Source organism: Passer domesticus, chromosome 10 (genome assembly GCF_036417665.1).
Source record: "Passer domesticus isolate bPasDom1 chromosome 10, bPasDom1.hap1, whole genome shotgun sequence".
NCBI classification, from domain to species: Eukaryota; Metazoa; Chordata; class Aves; order Passeriformes; family Passeridae; genus Passer; species Passer domesticus.
In genome coordinates, this window is record NC_087483.1 from 26734113 (window position 1) to 26755333 (window position 21221).

Genomic DNA, 21221 nt, shown 5'->3' on the forward strand with positions numbered 1-21221 from the left:
TTCTAGAGGAGTAATACCTCCTAATTTCTTATTATCAGCAGTTTCCTTATTATAATCCCATTTTTTAATTCAATAATAAATCTATTTACTAAACCTCATACTTCAAAAGTTAGCTGTCACTTCCTTCCACACTAATAGTATAATCTCTCAGCATGGCCTGTTGCACCTCTTCAAATAGTTCCTGACCTGCTAATAGAATTTTTACACTAGAATGCAGTTTAAGTAATACATTCTCACTGCTGTACCATACCAAATTATTTACTTAGAAAAATTTAGATCCAGTGTTTTTTCTTTGTCAGAAAAACAAACATCAATTATTTGATTAAAGAGCATTATTAACTTAGTCTAACACGACATACCACTGTATTGCATTTTATCCAATTTTCCACTTATCTCCAAGTCTGTAATTTTTCTTTCCTTCAAGCACTGTAAGGTTCTGAAATTGCACTATAAGGGCTCTGTTTGCCCCAACCATTTTTATCCTTTTTTTAATAGTATTTCTGTGTTTGGATTAGTACAGCACACCTGACAGACTCACAGAGAGACAGGAATTGCCCTACCTATTAAATACATGTTTTTTCACTTTTCTGGGATGAAAATTATTGCACCCTCTTATTTGCACAGAGAAGCACTTTGAGTCTTATCTTCATTTTGAATTTGATCATTTCCTTGCCATCTCATTTTCTAATCAGCCACCCCATGTCAAAAGCAGTCTGAAATCTGGGGATCCAAACTGAAAAAGACCATTTATCTTGACCAGTTCTTTCCACACAGCATCCCCAGTCATCCCTTCTTTCCATCTTGCTGCTAAAGCTAATGAAAATTTTACAATTACCTATTACGTCACTCTTGTATTTTCTGAGATCCAAAAATATCATTTTCTTAGCTGTTTTTGTCTTGCCTTTTTTCAACAATCTCGTTTCTATTAAACATTTTTAATTCTTCATTTCACAAACAACAATTGAGAAGGGTGTACATATAAACAGATCAACCAAAACAGAAATTTATTTCACTTACTCTTTTTGAATTCTATCTTCATCTGAACCACTTGCTGACAGAAATTGCTATAATTTTCAGAAACACAATTCTTTAATAATTTGCAAAGGGATTTTTTTTAAGTTGATCTAAATAAGTTGCTATTTCCCTGCTTAAAAATAACAAAACACACAGTGATTTTTACTTTTTAATTTCAACAGAAGTCGGTACCCCTCCAAGAGTTCTATGTATTCCTAATCAGTATGAGAACATTGCAGATGATTACCTTGATTAGATTTTCTCTCTCTGAGTATTAATAAGATTATTTAAGAACACTACTGCCTTCCTTTTGCAGCACAATCCCCATATGAGAATTTTCTACATATAAAAATCTATATTTAGCATCTGTCTATGCTGCCTATGAACAGGTAATGGAAGGGAAAGGTCATAGAAAATTTTTTGGCCTTCAGGGAAAGCAGAAATTTGCAGTAAAATTAGGAAGAAAACTACCAGTCATGTTCATGTCAGACAGCCCACATGCATGTTTACTCACAAAATCCTTGCAGAAATTTTGCAATTTATATTCTACCAAATATATACATATTATACAGACTTTTGGGCACCACTGAGGAGCACTGTCAACAACTGAGAGGGAGAGGAAGAACTAAGGTTTCAAGATGAAAAAGATTGCTGTAAAATGTAAATTCTTAATGAAATTAAGCAAATTATCTCCCATTTAAATGCTCAAGGAAAAAAATATACAAATAAAAGAAAAATTCTCTACCAGTATTTTTTTTTCACAGCAGAAATATAATCAAAAAGTCTTTCCCACTAATTTTGCAGAAATAAAATAATCCAACACTGAATATTCATTTTCAAACTTTTCATGGAGATTTAGAACATGTAAAAGTTCTATTGCTCCAAAAGTAATCTCATTCCTTGATTTAATCTTTTTATAATGGTTCCCTTATCAGTTTCTTGAGGATTCGAACAAAATATGAAGTTTGAAAGATTCTTTAAACAGAAAATAAAATATGAACTGACCCAATTATTTTAATTCATTTATATGTTATGTTTACATTATTTTTTTTCCATCAGTGTTCCCTTTAACCTATATTCATAAATCCAAATGAAAATATTTGGCTCTGGGAAATGAAAAATGCTGTTGTAATACTAACAGACTAAGGATTAAAATTATGGGTTTGTTTAGGCTTTATATCCAAAATCTGTCCCCAAGCTTGCTACAGCTTTGAAATCATTCCTCAATACACCAGCAACCAATACCTACAGATAATTTTGAAGTTACAAAAATGCTCACCTTGCTGTCTCCCTCCACTCTGCATCCTCTCCTTCACGCCAACAGATCTCATCAAGCTCAGTGAAGAGATCGTGAGGAATATGTTCCTCATCATCATCTTCTGTTCCAAGAATAAACTGCACCCTTTGTGATGGTGTATCTGGAGAAAAATAAAAATATCAAGTCCAAACCACCAGCTTTTTGCCCTGAGAAAACAAATTTTATGAGATTATCCAGATGTTTTCATGCATATCACTTACTACCACACAAAAAACATTACAGTTCTGCTGTAAGAACATTCATTTACACACAAATACATTCAGATTGAGACCTCTTCATTTACTATAGTTGTCAAGTCACTTTTCAAAAAAGTCCTCCAAAGATTTAACCTGATATACAGAAACAGGGTGTACTGGAAGCTGGAATGGTATCCCCCAGAAAAAAAAAAAAAAAAGGAAAGACACACAGAAAGCAGCACAGATAAAGCTGAATACAGCTGATACAAGTCTTTTGCTCCAGTGTTAGGAAAATCTACTTTGCCACTTCATAAGTCTACATCTGCAGATCTAGCTGAGGTCATAAAGATAAAACACTAGATGAGAAATCCTTGCTGTAGGAGAAATAAACCAAATGGAACCTGCTTAATGTAAATATAGACATTTGCAGACTTGACCCTTGACCCTTTGTTAACGCTTTCTACTTGATTAGGCTGCTTGAGACACACAACTTCTTAATCTGTCCCAGCTTCCTCATTTTATTCTTCCTGTCTTCCCTTTCAATACTGTTACTGATTAATTTTCTTCATAACCTTTCAGTGCAGATGGCTAAATATATTTTTGAAAACATACTATTGTTTTTTTTACTCAAAAAATTCACAGAGCATCTTAAAGTACATATATATTGAATGTTCATAGCTCAAGTGCTCTATTAAAAAAATCCCACATCTTATTTGCTTATTTAAATGCAAATCTCAAATGAACAAACTCTGATGAAGCGCAGCCTCTCTAGCAACGCATAACTGCTTTTTCTGCTAAGGTATTTTAGATTTCTGAAAGGGACCAAAAGTCCTTTGTGAGAGCTGAGAGAGGCCAGGCTGCCAGTCAACTGAAAAACTGATTATCCAGCAGAACACCTCAGTGATTCCTTGAACATTGTCTAAATGAAGTTCAGCTGTACAACGTATTTGTAAGACAAGCTATAGTGCTCCAGCTAACAGCAAAGAGCATCACTACACAGGGTCCTAAAGCTCTTTGGATTTGGGAGAAAATGAGATGATAGCACCCACTGAATGCTAATTAAAGAGAAAACACAGCTCTGATCCAAATAAATTAAATGGGCCACTGACACAGAAAATTGAATTCAGCAATAGAGATATCTTTTTGATAGTAGTACTAAACTTGCTAGAGCAATGAAACACAAACAATACATGACAATTTTCACCTGAGGTCTATTTGCCTTAACAGAGTGAAAAGATCTAGTGGAGTAAAGCCTATTTACTCCTTCACAAAGCAAGGAAATTAAACCCAAGGAGAAATACAGGAGAGAAAGAAGAGATGTTTGGACTCGGGTACTACAAAAAAACAGAGAATGGAACTGCAAGGGGTACAGCCAAAGAAATTACTTTTGGTGAATCACTGAAGAACAGCAAGAAACTCCTCCACTTCAACTTTCTTTGCTTTCTCGTCTCTCTTACTATTAAGTCCTCTTTTTTCTTTAAAAAAGTTCTACTTTTTACTTTAAATCTGAGACCAGAAAGTACATTCTAGTTAAGACGTGCACAACTTTTTAAAACTCATTTCCAGAAGGATAAAATTCAGTGAGATATGAACTTAGAAAGGATTAGTGCATATGACTACTAACAGAACATGGAAAACAAGCTACTTTGGTAGAGAGCTGGACTGCAGCTAGAATCTGAGAATAAGCATTGCCAGGAACATCCTGTACTCTTGATAAAATCAGCACTAGAACTGATTTACAGCAACTGCTACTGTTAAGTAATAAATGAGCAGTGTGGCACAGCAGAGCTGCAGCTCTGTGACAGTTATGATCCTCATGAAGTACATGCTTTCAGTGTAGGAGGAAAAGCAGAGAATCAGAAACCTCTCGAAGTCAGGTGAGCAGTAACAAGGAATCACCTCACTGCAGAAATTTGCTCTTACTGGGTCTTCTGTGTAACAAGCTACTTGACTGACAACAGAGAATCAGAATCTTTCAGGATGAAAAGACACCTAACATCATCGGGACCAAGCACTGCCAAGTCCACCACCAAACCACGCCCCTAAGCACCACATTTATAGAAATGATGAAATATGCACAAAATTATCTTCTTCCTTGTTAACAAAGCAGTAAAAAAAGCTTCTAGATTCTTTCTTTACCGCTGTGATTTCTATTGACATTTGAAACCTGCAAGTCACAGCTTCATTTTCAGACAAGAGGAAACTGAAAAAAAGTTATCATTTGCTTTATGATACAATAATTTTATTTCAAGGACAAAACCCTAAAAGACGTAAACAATAGGAAAATTATAATAAAAACAACAGATATGTGGGTTCCATTTATAAAACTGAATTAACAGGACTATTCATGAGCAATGCCAGATAGCTTTGGCTCATATTCATAGGAGTAATAAATACCAAATATGTCATTAATGTGCTATATAGAAAATTAGTAATATGTGATTCAAAATCAGTACGGAAGAATACTTCAATTTCTGACTGTCAAACTGTGATAACTTAATCCTCAGTGCAGAAGCATAATATTTGTAAACTAGGACACAATGTTTTCTGCAGTCTAGGCAAACAGAAATTGGCTTGAATATTATTTTTGTCTATCCCTACTTCAAGTAGCACAGCCAGCATAAAAAAAATGTCCTTCATACTATTATTGCTATTTCTAAAAAGTAATGAGAACAATCTAGATTACTCTTTAAAAAAATTAATGACTGAGAGTAATCAGTTACAGTAGTATTTCTATCACTGTAGTTGTTTTATATCAGAGTTATCAGAAGGAACATGATTTTAAAATTTCACAATAAGCAGCTGATGATTCTCCCAAGTAACTTCTTCATTACTAATTCAGGAAGTCCTCCACGACCAGCTAGAACTAAGTAGAAAGCCTAGCACACAACAGGAGCTGGGGTACCATCAACAAGCACTACTACTTGGCTAATGAGCAGGCTCAGTCAGGAAAATTGAAGCAGCTTTGTGATTGCTGTGGCTCCACCAGCCCCTCTGTTTTATCCCCGGCTTTCTCTGGGCTTGTGCTCATTTCATGAGTGCAGCACTTGCATCCAAACTACCTCTGATACCTCAAATTCATTCCATGCATGCAAATTTTGAGTATTCCACATTTAAATATCTGGCTAATTCCACTGGCCTGATAAAAGGGTAAAAATTAAGACCTGGCAGTAAAGCTATTGTTGCACACACAAATTTCAAAGTGGGACTCAGTGCTGTAGAATGGGAGTGACCCTGCAGAAACCTGATATATTTATCTATATTATGACACCTTGTACAGGCATCAATAACCCTAAAACAAATTCAAGATGTGGGCACAGACATACCATAAGAGCAGATGTGAAAGTCAGAGTTTCTAATAACCTAATTCCCAGAGGGAAACTAAGAGCTGCTCCCTGGAACAGTGCTGAGTGGAGGTAGTGGCAAAGAGTGTCCCACAACACCCACACATGCAAAACACAAGTGAAATGGAATCATAACTGGCATTTCCCCCATTCAGAACATCCCTAAGTGCAACCAAACTCTGGGTCAGGGCTGCTCCCTCTGGCCTAAGGGAACAAGGTAAAATCAAGACTTGGTCTGGGGTAACAAAGGAGGGTCACTCTCAGTCCCTTGATGTAAATTCAGCCCAGCAAACATTCTGTTCCACTACACCAGTCAGAGTAACCCACACCTCCTCAGTGAGTGCCAGGGTTTCACTGGGACAAACCTCCCTGCCATCAGGCAGAACTGCACATAATCCACCAGGTGATGTCACAAACAGAAATATAGCTTTCAGTACATAGAGAAAACACATCTAAATTCTGTCCTCTGTTCTTGATAAACTCTAGAAAGAGTGCAAAAATACAGTAACACTCCCTGTATTTCTCAGCTTGTCAAGCCTGCATTTAAGGGTAGAATTAGTAGGCAAATACTTCTTACTGGGGTCAGCAGATGAACAATTAAGAGATTACATTTTCACCATTAGAAAACATGGTAACTATTAAATTAAAACTTTCATTACAGAAATTCACATAGGGCAGTATGCAACATATGCAAGATTCAATCCGTGCTTTGTGCTCTTGTACATCCACATTAAAATAATATTAAATATGCAAACTATTTTTTATTACTCACTGCACAGGACAAACAGCAGACTGGGAGTTCACAAGTATAACACAGTTGACATTAATAACAATCCCTCACAAGCCAAGGGGAAATGGTATGGAAAATTCACAGGACCAGAGAAAAGAAAGGATCATTTCAGACACAAACATTCATCATCCTTCTGATTGCACTCACCACAGAAGTGGTGGATGGGGACTCTCCCCTGACCTCCTTCCTTCACAGATTGGACCCTACCCTTAGCTCAGCAATCAGTACAGGTAGGGATCTTTTATTCAATGTTATTAATTATAAAAGTTTTAGTAAAAATTTAAACTAAATTTGCATTATTAAAGCCCACATGAAACAACCAACATCCATACAGGACACTTCTGAAAGTCTCTTCACAGACCTTAGAAATCCCATGTTGCTGGGAGAAAGTATTCCCTTAGTTATGCTCTGGCACTTTATTCCTGCAGGTACAGTCTGCTTCAGGGAACTATCCCAGCATTTTCTTGACATTAATTATTTCCATCAACCCAGGACCATGGCAAATAATCATATCTTTTGGATCTGACAATATGGACAATTCCTAAGCTTTAATTATCTTCTTTTTGTTAGATTCTTAAAACTGCAGTTATGATACATTATTTTAATCCAGATTTGCAGCAATCTGTGCCACAGCTGCTCAGAGATTTAAATTTCTGAGTTCATTGTTCATCATACAAGCCTATAGTTAAGAGTAGGTGAATTCTCTCTCCTAACAGCCATACTCTTTACAAATAATTAAATTTACCTCACTAATAACCCTTCAGCACTTGAGTTTAAGTACCAAATATACCCGGCTGAGTCTTTTAGATTTACTTTCTTCAGGTCCCTCAACAAAGCAAAAGAAGCCCCACTTTGCAACTCACATTTTTTGCCTGCATTGCCTTCAGAGCCTTTCCTGAGCTGTGTGTGCAGTCCTGTGTCAGGCTCACCTCCAGGGCTGCTCCCCTTGCCTCGCCACGTCCAATATCATGAATTACAAATTTAAGCCTCTTTAAAACTAGGGATTACTAAATCCAGATTTCTTAAAAGAACAAACCAAACCTTCCACAAGCTTCAACAGTGTCTACTCATACAGGACACACATGAGGCTGTAATCAAACCCCAGCTCTCACAGCTGTGTTCACTTTAACCCTCAACAAAACCAGTCCTTAAAGACAGAGCCAAAACCTTCCTATTCCACAATTTTAAAACAGCTATTAAATATCTTTAACTCATGAGGACTAAAAAGCTGTTTCATTGGCTACAGGCAAACAGACATCAAAAAAGCCACTGAAAACTGCCACTAAAATCCACGTGCACACAAGCAAGAGCCACCCCACCAGGCAAAGGGAAATCTGCACCAGGCTTTCAGTGCCACCACGACTCAAGGCACTGATGGAGCCTCGTGGCCCTGCAGCTCACAGGGGCTGGCACCCATTGCTCTCACAAACAGCACCAAGGAGATGCCCCAGGCTAGAAAGAGCTTTTTTTTTATCAAATGATTTTTCATTTGCATCAAGTTCCTAATTGAATTCCCAAGCAGTCACAATACTTTACCCCACAAGGAAAACTGTGGAGAAGGGGAGCTTAAGGCTGAAATGAAACTGGGGCCTTAATTACAACAACAGCATTTCAGCTGAGAACAGTAAACCTCTCCAGTAAAACAAATAGCACTAGTGCATTTTTAACTAGAGTAGATAAATTCGCTGAATTTCTCCTTCTCTTCAAAAAGAAGAAACTTAAGAGATAAGATGGTGAAAACCTAGAAATCACTTAGCTTACAATTTTTACTACCAAAAAACCCTCCCAATGTGCAAACCATCAAATCTGTAAATTGTGTCATTACAGGCACATCATTATTGGAAAATGGAAACACCTTTTACAACATCATCTCATTGAGAGGCAACAGAGAGAGAGCAAGAATCAGGTGTAGGGAAAACCTGAGTAATTGATCTGTGCCCCTAAATGACTGGGCTCTCTTTCATTCCACTAAGTACATATTCTGCATATTATTTGTCTAATCTGGAGTTATCTCTGAATCTGTACACTGAGAACATTTGGGTTATTTTTGAAAAATGACAGTAGGAGATAAAAAAAAAAAGCTAATGAGCCAATGTCAGAATGTTCTAAAAAAAATCTATTCTCTGCAGAAACCTTCCCAGAAAATAGCTGGTACAGCTTTACCAGCCAGGATTCAAAGGGATTACCAGGAAGCTTCCCCCTATTGTCATTATAATGACTGGAGGTGTTTTCTCACCCATGCCAATACACACTTAAAGGAATTGGTTTTTACTGGACAGGAACCAGGTGGCACCTGTGACTCTGCATGGGCCCACAGAGCCCCACAGCACAAGGTGCACTGCACAGCTCCCTGGAGCAGTGAGAGCTGAGCAAGGGCTGCAAGTAATGCTGCTGCACAGATAAAGTTATAAATTATACAGTTATAGATTATGACAAAAAATAATGCTTTATCCCATGCTGGGTTAACTGAGCACTGTCGAGCACTTCATGTCTGAATATTTCAGGTCTTTACTTGTTCCAGAATCTCTATTATTCAGTGGTTGGATCTTTTGCTTTTATTATATCTCCTTTCATACTTCACTGCTTCAAAACACTGCTAATTTATTCTCTTGTATCATAAAAATCCTTATGTATTTTTCTGACTTACTTCAAAGACTGTTTTCCATCAGTTGGTCTCACAGTGCTTATTTTCTCCATCTTTTCTTCTTGCACCTGCTCATCAAAATGTTTTTTTCTTTCCCCTCCTCCCTCACAGTTCCCAAGCATACAGCCTTCTACTATTTGGCAGAGAAGCATTAAAAGGTGTCAATGGAAAGATGGAGCTAAGTATTTCTGCTTGCTCAATTAAATCAGAATGGTTTATAAATTAAGGCACTAGTTTGGATCTACTCTCTCAGGTAATACAATCCCTCATATTGAGTTATGCATCAAAAAAGGAAGTGTACTTGTCTTCCCTCAAGCTTCCTTCACTTCAGGTTACTGTTGGAAACTTGTAGTCATGGGCAAGAACAGCTAAAAAGCTGTTCTGAGGTTTACTAGGTTCAGATTTAGTGTGGGAAGTATCTGTTGCTCCCTCTGTGCAAATAAAGCGTAGAAAAATCATGCTTATATTCTCTCTGAAGGCAATGCTTTGCCCCAGGCAGCACAGCAAGTTGTCTGTAACTCCTGTAAGGAAAAACCATAGTGAAAGAAGGAGGTGTATATAGACTACTATTAATCTCTGTATTATTTTGTCTGCCTGTTCTGTATGTGATTAACCTCACCATCACTGCAGCATTTTAAGATTTGCCTTGATTATGCAAATCACTTTCACTCTTGTCTATAGAATGCCACATTTCTGCCTGGATGGACCAATGTCAAAGCTCAAAATCTGTTTCAATGGCCCAGCTTCCAGGAGTCAGATAGACAAAGGGGCAAACTCTCAAAATTTACTATTCAGATAATTATTCAGGGTGAAAAGACTAGATATTTCTAGATTTGTGGTTCTATTTGGATTCTTTGAATTGCTATCAACCAAGCACTTTGAAGAATATCTTCAGCAGTCTGGATCCAGAAAAGATTTCCATGTTTCTGGCCTGTAACTTGTCTGTCAAGTGACACCACTTACACCCTTGAATTGGTAACTATAATACCTTAAAAGTGAAATTGTGACTTCAAAAACTGCAGATCTCTACTCATTTCTTGAGGTACACCAGAGGACAAGTGCAGTGAACATCAAGCTACAAATCTACTTCAAAACTATCTTTTTTCATATTACTGCTATTTCACCCTCAGAAATCCTTTGAGCTGATAGGCTGATTTACCTAACACAGAATTTTGTTGTACATTGCATTTTACTGTATGCACAAATGTCAAAGACTATTAAGAACAGATTCAGCCAGTTAATTTCTTTTATTTTTTTACTTTTGACATTAAGAAGGACACAAGCCTAGGTCTCCAGAAGTTGAAAGAACAGAGCTAAGTTCTCAGCCAAAATGTGTCACATGCTGGCACTTAAATAAAACCAGATGACTCAACAGAAGACACTGTTTCATAGTTCAAGATATCTCACTTCTTGGCTAATGTAACTTTCAATTGTTTCTTTTTAATCTGACTTTATATGTATATATGCATATTCTTTTTGAAAACTGTTTTAATAATTTATGAACTTTGTTTTTTTCCAAGAAACTGGTTTCAATACAGTATTGGGTCTTTGTACATTTGAAATCCATTCCAGACAGAACCACCACAGCCAATTTTTTCTTCACTGTTCAGTTTTCAAAACATAACTTGTATCTGCTAAGTTTGAAAAAGTCTTGACTTTGTTTTACTCTCAGGATAATAAACCATTGTGCAAGATTTGAGAATTTCAAGCTCTAACCATCACCACTTACAACATACTTGCTCAAAAGTTTTCCACATATATAATACAAATTTCTGATTAAAGGAAAGTCTTATTATAATTACTATTCTGTACCCTGAAATTACACTGGTACGTTTCCCTAATGATTTAAGAACACACTAGCAAATTATTTTCTACACATGCTTCCATTATATTTTAAACACTTTCCATAGCATTGGACATTTCATCACATGCACTTTTTTATTTTTGAACAGCATGTAATATTCTCATTTTTTGAGACAAAGCTTGACTAATTTATCAATTACTACCTTCTTCTCTTCTCTGTAATGTTTTCTAACTTAAAATTTTGAGAACTTTAGGAGTTTCCTATCAGGTTTGTTTACTGAAAGGTATTTTTCCCTGCTTTTTCCTCAAGTCCACACTTAGCAGATTCTTGTTACAATGGCACGTTTACAGTGTCATGTTAGGAAAAAGGTAAACACAACCTAGATTATGGTTTGAATCTCATAAAACACTGCAGCTTCAGTAGCATCAACATCATTACAAAACTAATTGTAAAGGACCATGGCTCTTCTATGTTACATTTTAGGGGCAGACACTCCAGAGCCTACCCTGAGGGCAGCTGGTGCCATAAAGCACTTTCCCCCTCAGTGGTGGCTGCAGTCTGTCTTAGTGAGAACACTTAGGAACAGCTCCCACAGTGCTCCTTCAGTGCTGGAAGCTACTGAACTTCCTCATGCATTGACTGCCACTGGCTGCTGTCCCTCAGTGGATTTGTTCAAAGGAACGAATCACCAGCAGAGGCTCTGGTGGATTCTCCAAAACCCCTGCTAATCGTGTCCAAGTGATCACAGGACAGATTATGCACAATCATGCTGACATTTACTACTTAAAGACCTACCCAAAAATAAAATTTGTCTTACCAAAAGGAGGAGATTCTCTCCCATCTTCTAATCCTGAGTCCCGCTCTCTGTCTCTCTTTCTGTGTTTATGCCCGCGGTGCCGATGGCGTCGGTGACTTTTTCTTCCACCCAGTGGCACATGAACCCCAATGAATAATGTTCGATGGCCTACAGGCAAAAAAAGGTGTCTTTGAGAAAGAAACTATGTTATAACAACAATATAAATATCCTTAATAGCATTAATGGTATCATTCTTATGATAATTTTGAAGTCACATAATATTGATTATTCTAATGTTAACAGTCATAACAGTATTGACTTGAATAAAGATGATTAAGCATCACAGATACACAACCCCTTGATACAGGAAGAAATTCCAGTACTGAAGTCCTTATGATGCAGTGCCAGATTTATTTATTTTTTTCCTTTCAAATTTGCATCTTTGTATGTGAACTTTCATTAAAGCCAGACAGGTGTTCTGTTAAATGTCTTCCAAAACAGTAACATAAAGAGACACATGGATCTCTTTGGATTGAACATTTGGTAAAGTTGCTGTTTGCTTTGTGTGTACAAGAACTTTACCAAACTCATTCCTATTTATGAGCAAAACCTTGACAGAATTCTTGTGGGAAATTCAATGAATAGAAAATGAAGAAAAAAAAATTGAAAAAACAATAAAATACTATGTAAGCTAGAGCACAAAATCCCTATACCATTTTACATGCTCACATCATAAATGTATTGCTGGTATCTTAGGTTGCTTTCATTTCTTCTGTGTTGTTTTTTTAAATACATAAGAAGGTACATATTGCATGCCTGCTGCCTTCAAGCCTGATGAATTTTATGTTGCTGATCAAGCCCAAAATATTTAGGTCTCTTAGCTATGTGGGCTAACAGGATCAAAGCACAGTAAAGCATTTAGAAGGGGGAGAGCACAGCAGAAATGTGCACTAACCAGAACAAATGGGAAAGGAATCATGACTCACTACAGGCAGGTTCTTCTACATTTACTCAGCAGAAAGACAGAGCCCAGATTACTCATCTCAAATAACATTATTTTCTCCTTGAAATGAACACAACACAGCGCATGGATATTTGCTGCTTTGCTGTAATCATTCAGCAGTGTCAATCACCTAAAAAAGGTCAAGAACACTAAGCTAAGGTAGCACATGATCCCTAATCCCATAGAGACTCCAGACGAGGCAGAAAACACAGCAAGGCAGCAAGTGTCAAAAACATCAAACAAATTCAATACTGACAGAAATTCTTTGCAGAGGCAGAGCTAAAAAAGCTGAAGAAAAGACTCTGGACACCACACCAGTTACTTCCCTAACTTTGATCCATGTAGAGGAGGCTAGAAAGAAGAGACATCAATTTTTGGCAGACTATTCTTGTAGAGTCAGGAGATCTTCCTAAAACAATGCCCACTAGTTGAAAAAAATATTTATTTATTTATTAAATACCTCTTTCTTTCTTCTTATCACATTTAACCCAAGAAATGGTTTAAAGAGAACTGCTGCCTTTTGTGTATTTCAAATGCATTGCAGTCAGTAGTGCATGACAAATGCAAAAATTCATTAAAAATATACTGAAGGACATGAGTAATGTAGTACTTTACATTTCCTTATCCCCCTCCTTGGATAGAAGAAAAAGCAAAACAACATTTTGAAAGGAAGGTTTACTGCTCCTAAGACTTTAGTAATTTCCAGAGGTGCAAATAGATTGCTTTTTTAATTTAGTAGCTAAGTACATTCCTGCTGCTTTGTGATAGAAGTGGGCATGCTTATCCTAGTTTTCTCCCACGTCAATGATCAGATTGTACCTGCATCAGGAAATGCTGATTGAGACTCACATTTCAATTAATTTCCAGGGCTGAAAGCAGTACTTGAGTCCAGACTGTTCTTTATTCAGTACACTGGGATACAGTGCCAGAATGTTCGTGTGTGTGTCTGAATGCCCCGGCAATTTTCCTTATAGAGACACAATCAGTTCACACTGAAAAAAAACACCAGGAACCTGGAAACTGAAATAGACATCAGGAAAAAGCGAAGTGGATTTTACTCTTTCTGTGTGAACCTACTGAGACCAGCAGGGTGCTACCTAGGAATAATTTCAATAAACACATGGAGAAAGGTAGGTGCTTGTAACAAGGTTCAGACAAATAAGAGGAAAAGAAAGTGACAGGGGAAAAGCAATAGTTCTCTACAGAAAATCATAGAGCAAAAAATCTGAGAGTTAAGTAGTGGTTTATTAAAAGATCACAACTGTGGAGCAAAAAGAGACCATCTGGGAACAAAAGAGTAATGAATTCTGAATTGCTGACAAAATGACAATGAATGATAGAAGCAGCAAAAAAAGAAAGAGGAAATACAAAAGAAATCAAATTACTGTATTACCTTACTTCAAGTAACCTTTTCATGGTAGGTATTATGAGCTAGAATGTAATGTACGCTTTTCTGTACAAATTGTCCAAGGCATTATTAAACAAGAGTTTGCAGAGAGCTCTCTAAATTTGCCAAGACTAGAAGGTCAAACATGGACAGAGCAGGGCAGATCTCAGGAAAACCTGACTAAAATTTCTAACAAGAAAGGGCATCTACAGCTGAGTGAACTCAGGATCCACCAGGATATCCACTATCCAGGATATCTTTAGAGATAATAACTGATCATATATGGGCTTTTCTTTCATTTATCTTTGAGAACATTTTTGTGTCTTTTATTATTTACTTCATCAGGATGCCAAGTTAAAATGACTGAATATTGCTCAAATATTGTAAAATAATTCTGCTCTGCCATATATTTTCACAGGACCTAGCTCAATTAGATCATAATTTCTCATTCTTTTGGCAAGGCTGCAAAGACACTAAAGTATGGGAAATAGTAACAACTGCAGGTTACATCAGGGTGCAAACTATTGACATCAGGTACAACCTAACAGCCATTCTCACACAAAACTGACCGGTTTAAGAGGTGACCATAACACATTGCTCTCCCTACCAAATGGGTGTGGTTTTTGTGTTAAAATTGTTTTTGGAAGAATGGGAGGCACTGGGGCAAAAAAATCTGTACTCTTAGCATTCCATTAAAAAGATCTTATTTCCACTAAATTATGGGAAATATTTACAAATCCTTTCTCTCCATCTCCATTTTCCCTTGAAATGTCACATCACTCAAATAATTGTACTGGGATTTCCAGAAGTACCTAAGTTAAGTCATCAAGCACCATCAATTATAATGGGTTATGTGTTTTCAGAGCTTTAGAAATCCCACTATATTTCTTTTTCTTTCCATTTATTTAGTGCATAAGATAGGTAGCTAGGATAAGCTTCTGGTTTTAAAAACCCAGAATGCCAGGTTCTAAAAACCATTTCTAGATGTTACTTTGGTCATTCTCAAGGGATATGCAGAAAATTCTTGCTATTCTGAGCCCAGATTTTTAGATTATTAATTTGCTATTAGGTTCCTAAAATAAATATAAGTGTAAGGAATAATTTCTCCTTTGAAACTCAGCAACTCCAAATAACACTTCTACTAAAGATTTCATTCTAAGAAATGTCTCTGCAAGACATATTCATATTAATAATATATGCTTCATATCTGTCTTTTCTAGGGCAACAATTTCATACCTCCACAAACTGAAGACACAGCAGAATAATTTTTTTCTTCAAAAGTTATGGAGAGATTCTGATTATTCCACATGGTTATATGCACTTTCATCTGTCTCAAAGATAATTATAATTAATAGGACCCCTTTTAAATGTTTTATAATATCATTTGGATTGGATTTAATGTAATTCCATAAAAATTAAAAAAGAATACTTTACAACAAAGGTTCTTGTTTCTTCAGTCCTTAAATACTTTAACTCAAGGAGTGTTTTAATGCTCTGAAGGTAAACCACAAGCTTCTTATGCTATAAATGCATACATTTATATTAACTTTACATTTATATACTAACTTTATATTCTGGGTTTTGTTCCCCAGCTATATGCAATTTGATTCAGAATAGTCTTTTATGAAAAATAATATTTTTACAATTTACCAGTGGATGTGTAGCACTGTATAAATGTCATTGCAGAGGAGATCAATTCCGTGCATTGTATTTCTTTAATAAGCATTCACATTGTAAATAATCTTTGTGTATTACTGTATTTTCTCAGCATGTCTCTTTTTAAAAATTACTTGCTCCTAAATCCTCATACTGAAAATACTAACGGATGTGTTCGTGTTTCACTTCCCTAGCAGCACATCTGGAATAAATCAACATTTGAGTTCAGAGTGTGTTTTTGCAAGGACAAAACCACAGCCTTTCTATGATAAAACACTACTGATGCTAATGTGGGGTTAATAGAAAAACTCAGAAAGATCAGATAAATCCTATGGCTCACTGATATCTGAACCAATTCTTACTTTTTAAATTGTAACATAAATTAAATACAGCACAAAGCATGGAGAAGAGCCTCTCTCAGCATGGAAATTCTTTCAGGTCTTCATGTTACACCAGGAATGTGGAACTCACAAAGATACTTTAGAGCTTCTTAGTGTGCCAGCTCAGTTGGTGACAATTGTGTAAAAAAATGGCTGTCCTGGATCCAAACATCCATGAGCACCAGATGCTCAGGGTCCATGTGCTTGTGCTGCCTTCCACCTGGGATTATCTGAATCCGCCTGAGGCACCTGCTGACACCAAGGCTTTCAGACCCCTGCTCACAGGCATGGAGGGAAGGGGCAGATAAGGGAACAGATGGGTCTTGAAACACCTCCAGAAAGAGCAAATGCAGGCTTCTGTGACCTACTGAGGAAACACATTGCAAAGGCAAGATGCCTTGAGAAAGAATTCTTTGCCAATAGCTCAAGCCAAGTTTCAGCTGACTGCTGACCTCAGCAGGACCGAGGGGTTTCTCCCTCCTCTGGAAAACACTCAGGGCCTTGAAGTGTCTCCTGTGCACTGACAGCTAGAGCTGAACCAAATGCAATTTTTCATCCTCTCAAAAATGAATAGTGGGGTAGAGACAGAAAACCATCAGTCCATGCAGGGTTAAAAAAAATTGCTTTTTTCCTTACAGGAAAGAAAGTGATTATGGTGAATTGTGTAGGAGTAGAAGTACATGACTCATGATTCGTTATTGTACTGCAGCAGGGAGACAGAGCTGGAGAAAAAGCAGAAAGGACAAAAGCAATCCTTCCAAAATCAACAGCTTACATTGCTGTTTGTGGTTATGGTTTGCCCAAAACCCATTTTTCACCTTTTTGCTGCGCTACAATTTGGAGGAACTGACAAGAAAACCTTCAAAATTTCTTTGAGATTGTACATATAATTTATATTCTAGAGTAGATTACAACAGAAATTATACAGAAAAAATAAAAACAACCCTGACCCAAGGTAAAATTAAAGACACACTGAATGTGGAGGATAAGAGCATCTCACTGAAGTCATTAAAGTTAAGGACCTTTTAAAGAGCCTCAATCATTCACTGCCCTCCCAAAAAAACCTTGCATTTTAGCAAAAGATTTTTCCAGATTGTAGGTGGGCTAAAACGTACTTCTTTACCAGCACTCATGTTTCAAATTCCCTAGATCCCTCCAGAAGAATCCAAAGGTGTTGTATGTATGGTTCCATCATCAGATCATGACCTTGCCAGACAGAAAAAAAAAACCAGCAGACACAGAATATAAAAGAACCTGCTCAGATACACAACTCTTTCTTCTGATGGAGAGTGAAGCTCACTGGAGGGAAGAATTTGACCTATATTTCTAAATCAGCAGCAAGCCAAAAAACAAAACAAAAACAAACAAACAAAAAAAAAACCACACTCAGTACAAGTACAACTGTGTGTTAAAAATGAATGCTTCTATCTTCTCATGCAATTTAGCAGCTTTCACCAACAATGGCAAATTAGTTTATGTCAGTTTCATCTGGGATTTCACAAAGTGAAGTATTTGAATATATTTGTCTCTACAAATACTGAAAAGGTTTCATGTTTGTGAAGCTCAGAGCAAATTCAAACCAAATTCACAACCAAATCTTATCATCAGCTAAAGACTGTGGTGTTCAACCTACACTGTGGCACTTGTTTGTGTCCATTATTTCATTATTCATAATTTCCAGGAGATTCTGTGAACACATCCTTCAGACTTATTCATGAATCCTCAAGGCGAAACACCTTCTCACTAACAGAAACTGCTGAGGAGGGACAAGGGGAGCAAAGGGATCAAACCAGGTGGCCGCCAAGACAAAAGGAGAAAAGTGAGATCTCAAGCAATATTGAATTACTTAGGAAAAAAAAAAAAAAAACAAAACTAGATGAGAGGCACTACAGAAACATGTGCCTTAGGAATCACAAAGGGAACAAGCTTGAATATGTGATACCTGGTAGGCAACAAAATGAAAGAGCAACCTTTCAGGTGCAGACAAAGCCAAACCATTCTGGACTCTGCTTCCACAGCTTTTATTGCTCCCATCGAAGCGCGGCGAACATCGCTGCAAGGAGCACGAGCGAGGTCAGAGCCAACGTCAGCACGAGCAGGGCACCCCAGGGAAGCACAGGCAAGGAAGCTCGGAGCAGGGGATCTGTACTGACATGGTAACAAATGATTTGCAGTAGGCTGCAGCACCCTGGGAGCCAAGGGGAAGGGAAGTCTCAGTTGATGCTCCCGCCTGACCAAGCAGAGCCGGTGTCTGACTTGTTTCTACAGTGAGGCACAGGTGAATCAAGGCCACGTTATTAAAATTTATATTCTTTCAGTCCTGTGAGCTGCTAGGTCCTATTAATTTCCAGGTAAATAATGTCAGTGGCAGACAGGTGTGCTATGATGTTATTTCTACAAAAAAGGTCCAGTCTCTGAGAATAAAAGGCTACTTAAACTCAAATCTAAAAAGAAAAAAAATAGTAAAATCATTATTTTTAAAAGGGAATAATTAAGTACTCTGGAGTTTCACCCTTTTTGGTCAGCACCTACTATCAAAATTATCCTTCATGCAGGTTGTTAATTACAAAATATCACTACAAAATTTATAATTAATTTTTGGTTTATTAAGTTTAAAATCTCAGCTTCTGCATCATTCTGTGTTGCACTAGTCATATTTATATTCTAATTAAGCTTGAAGGTTTTTTATGACTTTCAGTAAGCAATCCACGTAATCTGAATTTTGTAAAAAGTGTCAGGAGGCATATTCTGATGTACAGTCATGCATATACTGGATACAGTGTTTTATGTGTCCTCAGAGATATGAAACATGGCAAACTTGATTTCCCCTGAGGCAAATTTTCCCATGCCACTTAGGCAGATTAAATGAATGAAACATAAAAAGCTTAAGCAAAATCTTGACTTCTCTGAATCAACGATCATTTTGCCATTTTCTCCAACAGAGCCAGAATTCATCCCTGATTCATGCTGGGACCTTCACCTAACAATCAAATCCCCACCCATCTCCCTGTTGAAGCTGCTTCTCAAACCAGGCCACAGTAATAGCCGCAGCAGTTCTGAAATACTCTCACAAAAATCCTCAATCTGCAGCTGAGCACCTCCAGCAAGGAGTCCGTGGCACAGTCACTCCTCCCCTCAGCTAACACGGTGGGCATAAAGAAAAGGCCTTGGCCATGCACATTTAATCCCCTTGCATATCTGCAGAGTCCAAAAGTCAGCATGTGACCTGAGAGAATCTGAGATCTCCCGCACAGAGCAATTTAAGTACTTCTGACCTATGAGATAAACAGTAGGTATATCCATCTGATCAGAATCTGCTCTTACTGAACATACATTGAAGCAATGGCAGCCAGCCAGACACAGCCCCATGGAGAAAGCTGAGAGCAGCTGCTGAAGTGCACATCTGTCCAGGAAAACGTGCCTAGCTGCCCTCAGTACACAAACATGTACAACCTGTCATTTTGCAATTAAATACCTGAGCATCCAGAATCAATGTCCAATTCTCATTTAGGAATTGGACCGATAGAAATCACCGATAGAAATGAGAACATATTTATTTCAGTAGGATTTTTGTCCTACTTTTGTCCTACTTTTCCTTATTGAAAGATAACATGCAAAACAGGTGATTATAACCAGGGAATATCATCTCTTTTTTTTGCTTTTAGAAATGCTTTCTCAGTCCCTCCATCAATGCAATAGTCAGACAAATGACCTATTCAATATCAGTGACTGATCTTGACCTTACAACTCACAAAAAATTAACTACGTGGAAAAATAATTCATGCTGAAAATCTGAATGCCAAAGCTCTGCAGACAATTCACCTCTGAAACACTACAAAACTTAAGTAAAAAGATACAATATGAAGCACTTAGTGCAAGTATCATTACCAGCACTAAGATGAGCACCATATCTCTTCTGTTCCCATAGGTACTGCAGTTCCTGTCTTACGTTCCCAAAGTTTTACTATACTGCTCAGAGAAAGAAAATACTGATCTAGAGAGACTGAGGCAAAAATCTATTCTTGTGTCCATTCTTCAAGGCAGGATTAATCACCACATCTTCATTCTTTCAGCAAGAAATGTATTTGCAATATGCTTATACAATGACTGCCTAAAATATGCCAATCCAAATATTTATTAGGCTTTGAAATTTCAGATGGAAATTTTAATACACATTTAAATCTGTATTTCTGGAGTTTGAATGTTGATAGTTTAATTTTTTTTAAAGACAAAATACTTATAATTATAAGATTTAATAAGAAGAAATTGAATACTGTTTTTCAGATTTAAACCTGTAGCTCTTTGTATGAATTGCAATTTTTGAAATGTTGCTGACACGGTGCCATTAAAACTTACACCGTGGCAAAGCTATTTTTCCCTAGAATATTCAGTAACTAGCTATTTACATTTTAAAATATAAACCCAATTAAATGTCTGTCAAAAAGCTAATTACGTAATATGTATTAATAGTCTGGTTATACTCTTTTTCTAAGGTATGCAATTAGCACCTGATTATTTAATTTCATATTTCATAGTTGTTATGTCATTAAGAAAAAGGTACATTTTTCAGCAGAACCCAACACAATGTCAGTGAGTGAAGCAGGTATTTGTGAGTCACATTCTCTGTTTCCAGGGGGAGAAGTGCCTAGATTTACTTCAAAACAAATGGACATGCTATTAACAGCAACTGGATATTAAAATCTGCAATGTCTTCAAAACTTATATCACTTGGTATTTTTGAATGTAGTGATTATACAGTTAAGGACAAACTGATCTGAACTTAGAGTGAGCATGAAATTATCTGAGAAAGCTAACTGCATCATGAAGGATTGATTCTACACGGAAAAATTGTTTTCTTAGAACATTGTGAAACAATAGGGTTTTATTTTTAATAAAAGCAGATATATTT

The 21221-nt window shown here is 36.9% G+C and overlaps 1 protein-coding gene across 10 annotated transcripts in view; it reads right to left on the reverse strand.

The window, feature by feature from the left end:
• Positions 1-21221, reverse strand: part of SLC4A10 (solute carrier family 4 member 10) — a 144898-nt gene that overhangs the window by 65343 nt on the left and 58334 nt on the right. For all 10 annotated transcript variants that reach the window (XM_064434700.1, XM_064434702.1, XM_064434699.1 and 7 more), the window contains 2 exons: positions 11908-12054; positions 2294-2432 (listed from right to left, as the gene is read on the reverse strand). In XM_064434700.1, coding sequence (XP_064290770.1) covers positions 2294-2432; positions 11908-12054 — 286 coding nt within the window. The remainder of the gene's footprint in view (positions 1-2293; positions 2433-11907; positions 12055-21221) is intronic.